The sequence below is a fragment of the Aedes aegypti genome, chromosome 3 (assembly GCF_002204515.2).
Source record: "Aedes aegypti strain LVP_AGWG chromosome 3, AaegL5.0 Primary Assembly, whole genome shotgun sequence".
In the NCBI taxonomy this organism is placed as follows: domain Eukaryota; kingdom Metazoa; phylum Arthropoda; class Insecta; order Diptera; family Culicidae; genus Aedes; species Aedes aegypti.
This window is the reverse complement of record NC_035109.1, coordinates 250,642,353-250,646,878: the sequence shown is the minus strand read 5'-3', so window position 1 is coordinate 250,646,878 and position 4,526 is coordinate 250,642,353. Positions and strand designations below refer to the sequence as shown.

Below are 4,526 nucleotides of genomic sequence, written 5' to 3'. Positions count from 1 at the left end.
GAAAACTGTCACTAAACGTGGCAAGAATGGAAGAAAGGACGTTTCTCCGGAATGCGCACTTCTTCCAAGGGTGAAATGGATAATGTTGATAATTGCATCGAAATGAGCAATCACTAAACTGAGAAGGCTCTGCCCAGTGTGAACGTAATGCCAAGAAGAAGAAGTATTGAACAATGCTCATTTTTCAGTTAATTATCGCTTGATTAATAATCATACCCATCATGCTCATTTAGAAACTAATATTAATCCGTCGGGTAGCCGTTCGAATTTGATGCAATGTTCAAAACCACCGTTATGACTGAAGCAGTCCTAGTTGGTATAAAATTTACTACTCAAATTGTTATTGGATTACGTTTTTTCTTCTTCTTCTTCTTCTTCTTCTTCTTCTTCTTCTTCTTCTTCTTCTTCTTCTTTGCATTAACGTTCTCAATGGGACAAAGCCTTCTTCTCAGCTTATGAGCCCTTCCACAGGTATTTACCGAGAGCTTGTAACCTGCTCCTATAGCTTGATGGCTATAGCGGGTGATCATCACTCTCGTACATCAAGCCACTGATGGGCTTAAAGCCTTACCAACCAATACAGGAGTTTTGGGTAAATGATCATCATGTCAAACCATCACACTTTCACAACATTAACAACAGAACATTTTATCAGATTGATCGTAGTTAATTGTCGATCAATCGCGCCGCATGCCTCAAATGGATGCTCCGCTGGGCGCAAGCTGCTTTACTCTCACTTTTATTACCCGACATCATCCAATCAATAGCGAATGTCAGACATTCTTCTTCAGCACAATGAAACCCGAGTTAAACTAAATTGTCACGAAAATGTACAACCGAAAAAAAACTATCTACAAAATAACACGCAATATCTAGTATACAAAAAACGACCTCATTGTTTAAAAATTGGATGACTGCATCAGCACCGCACGTTACTCAATGAGAAAGAAAACTATTGACTCTGGAAAGAACCTTCGAACAACAGACAAACATTCGTTTAAAGCTTACACTTACTGCCCTTTGGTTTGATGTCGATGTATGGCTGCACCATGGGATACAGGGCTCGGGTGGATTTGGATCCGGCCAGGTCGCCAACTTTGACGAAGTCTTTCTGTGTGCTGGCGTCGTCGGTTGATTGTTTGGCCACGTCAGCCGGGGCATCTTTGTGACCGGCACCACCCTCGGCAGTGGACACTACGTGGATCGAGAGCGACCGTCGTAGGGAGGCGTCCTTCACGATGTATTCCTTGTAATAGTCAACGATCTGCTGCTTGGTGAGCGTTTGCAAGAAGGCCACCTCCACCTGCGCCCGGTTGAAGTGGTATTGCTGCAAAGCGATTTCGTTCAAGAATTTCGTAAACTGAGACGATAGCCTCTTGGGCTTTTCCAGCTTCATGGCGGCCAGTGCCTCCTTGTGTCGTTTGAACTCCTCCTCGGTCATGTTTTCGAGATAGTCGACCATTCCGTTCAGGAAGTGCTCTATCCGCTCCTCGACGAACGCCGGATGGTTGGCCGATTGGACAATCACTCGGATGCCCTGCACGCCGTTCGATTTGCGCGAACCGCAAAACACGATGTAACCGAGCTGTTCTTTGGTCCGCAGCTGGTTGTAGCACGGTTCGCTCAGGATTTGCGTTACCAAGTCCACGTACACGTTGGCTTGGTCATTTTGCATGCCGCACTGCAGGTACAGTTCGGCACACGAGCTCTTGTGGAACTCGTTGGTCATTTCGAACAGACAGTTTTCACCGTTGTTCAGCTTATATTCACGCTTCAACATCAGTTGTCGGGCAAGAAGTGGCACCACATTAGCATCCGTTTTCTTCAGTTTGTCTTCAACCTTACTAGACATCTCCAATGCCTTCTCCTTGTTCACATTTCCGTAGATGAAGCACTCGACATGCATTCGTGACAGCAGCTCGTCAATGAAGGTTCGTAACCGGTCGACGGTTACCAATTCCGTAGCATCAATCAACTCCTGTTTGGACCATGCTTGCTCAGTGAGCAACAGGGCCAAATAGTAGACAGCATGCTGGTATGGCTGCTCGGCCTGGTAGTTCTTTAAATTCCGTATATATTGCTCCTTGAGGATTTCGAATCTCTTCTCGTCAATTTTGAAGTTGAACATATCATCCAGCATCTTCTCCAGAAGAATATGCTGCTTGTGGCTATATCCTCCTATCGAGACGCTAACGCCATAAGTCGTATTGGCAACCCCCAACCGCAGCCCCGCCAAACCGGCCGCATACAGATACTCGTTCAGGTGGTCCTTGAACAGCTGCACGAACAGATGCGTCAGGTTGCAGTTGAGTGGATCCGAATACACGATCGGGCTGCAAAAGTCCAAATTCATTAGCGTTTTGGGCTTGAGAAATTCGACGTCCTGTTTGAACCACACGCGCATCATCGGCGTATTGTGGATGATCACCGGAATGCTCTCGATGTCCGCATCGACTGTCAGCAGGTCGAAATTGGTCGGGATGAAGGGATTTGACGATGGTAATTTAGAAAGCAGTACTATTGAGAAGATCATCAAAGATGCTCTCCCTATATTACTGTCTGGTGCGGGGGTATTGTAACTTGCTCCTATAGCTTGATGGCTATAGCGGGTGATCATCACTCTCGTACATCAAGCCACTGATGGGCTTAAAGCCTTACCAACCAATACAGGAGTTTTGGGTAAATGATCATCATGTCAAACCATCACACTTTCACAACATCAACAACAGAACATTTTATCAGATTGATCGTAGTTAATTGTCGATCAATCGCGCCGCATGCCTCAAATGGATGCTCCGCTGGGCGCAAGCTGCTTTACTCTCACTTTTATTACCCGACATTACCCGACAGGAGCGGATAGAGCACTTCCTGAACGGAATGGTCGACTATCTCGAAAACATGACCGAGGAGGAGTTCAAACGACACAAGGAGGCACTGGCCGCCATGAAGCTGGAAAAGCCCAAGAGGCTATCGTCTCAGTTTACGAAATTCTTGAACGAAATCGCTTTGCAGCAATACCACTTCAACCGGGCGCAGGTGGAGGTGGCCTTCTTGCAAACGCTCACCAAGCAGCAGATCGTTGACTATTACAAGGAATACATCGTGAAGGACGCCTCCCTACGACGGTCGCTCTCGATCCACGTAGTGTCCACTGCCGAGGGTGGTGCCGGTCACAAAGATGCCCCGGCTGACGTGGCCAAACAATCAACCGACGACGCCAGCACACAGAAAGACTTCGTCAAAGTTGGCGACCTGGCCGGATCCAAATCCACCCGAGCCCTGTATCCCATGGTGCAGCCATACATCGACATCAAACCAAAGGGCAGTAAGTGTAAGCTTTAAACGAATGTTTGTCTGTTGTTCGAAGGTTCTTTCCAGAGTCAATAGTTTTCTTTCTCATTGAGTAACGTGCGGTGCTGATGCAGTCATCCAATTTTTAAACAATGAGGTCGTTTTTTGTATACTAGATATTGCGTGTTATTTTGTAGATAGTTTTTTTTCGGTTGTACATTTTCGTGACAATTTAGTTTAACTCGGGTTTCATTGTGCTGAAGAAGAATGTCTGACATTCGCTATTGATTGGATGATGTCGGGTAATAAAAGTGAGAGTAAAGCAGCTTGCGCCCAGCGGAGCATCCATTTGAGGCATGCGGCGCGATTGATCGACAATTAACTACGATCAATCTGATAAAATGTTCTGTTGTTAATGTTGTGAAAGTGTGATGGTTTGACATGATGATCATTTACCCAAAACTCCTGTATTGGTTGGTAAGGCTTTAAGCCCATCAGTGGCTTGATGTACGAGAGTGATGATCACCCGCTATAGCCATCAAGCTATAGGAGCAGGTTACAAGCTTTCTATGCCAAAGTTGTCATTTTCGCATTCGTATATCGTGTGGCAGGTACGCTTATACTCTATGCCCAGGGAAGTTAAGGACCGGCCGGGAATCGAACCCAGACACCTTCAGCATGGATTTGCTTTGTAGCCGTGGACTCTATCCACTCGGCTAAGGAAGGCCTGTTATGTTGTTCAACTGTTTTCGTCATTTGAAACTATTATTTTTGAAACTTCAGATGTTTCTGTTGAAACACAGTTTGGAAATATAATTTCATTGCTGCCTATTTGCCTTTTCCATGCTCTGAGGAGCAAGTTAATTTGCTCCAAACTGACTTGCGAAACTTGTCAAAAAATTTAGTCAATGCCCAAGTAACAATTTCAGTGCTTTTTGATCTTAGATGTTATTTATGGAGGTTTTATTAGAGATGTATTCATTCCTAACAGATTTAATGAAGCATTGCAAAGTGCCAAACGTTCTTTTCGGTAAAACCCACTTTAAAATGCTTTGTAGATATCTACAAGAGCTACCGTTAAAACTTATTTGCTGGCCACATTTGTTGATAATAAATTGTATTTTGAAGGAGCTGTGTAGTGTCTATTAAAACCTAAACATAAAACCTCATCTTGCTTGTCTTGTCAAGGCATGGGTAAAACTTCTAAGACTACACTAAGTCATGTTAAAGCCTTC

General features: G+C 44.8%; 2 protein-coding genes across 2 annotated transcripts; one reads left to right on the top strand and one right to left on the bottom strand.

The window, feature by feature from the left end:
- Window positions 1-664: 664 nt before the first annotated feature.
- Window positions 665-2,491, bottom strand: LOC110678158 (insulin-degrading enzyme-like; the record flags this gene model as incomplete). The annotated part of the gene is made up of 1 exon (XM_021850779.1): window positions 665-2,491. A coding segment is annotated over one exon (1,494 nt), but the record flags the coding sequence as incomplete, so codon positions are not given.
- A 363-nt stretch (window positions 2,492-2,854) lies between these two features.
- Window positions 2,855-3,580, top strand: LOC110679108 (insulin-degrading enzyme-like). The gene has a single exon (XM_021853072.1). It carries the CDS (start codon window positions 2,878-2,880, stop codon window positions 3,340-3,342), a length of 465 nt encoding a protein of 154 aa, XP_021708764.1. The 5' UTR covers window positions 2,855-2,877; the 3' UTR covers window positions 3,343-3,580.
- The last annotated feature ends 946 nt before the right edge of the window (window positions 3,581-4,526 follow it).

Bases quoted from the DNA above. Each gene is read 5' to 3' on its own strand.
- LOC110679108 (XM_021853072.1), top strand. From the start codon at position 2,878: ATGGTCGACTATCTCGAAAACATGACCGAGGAGGAGTTCAAACGACAC.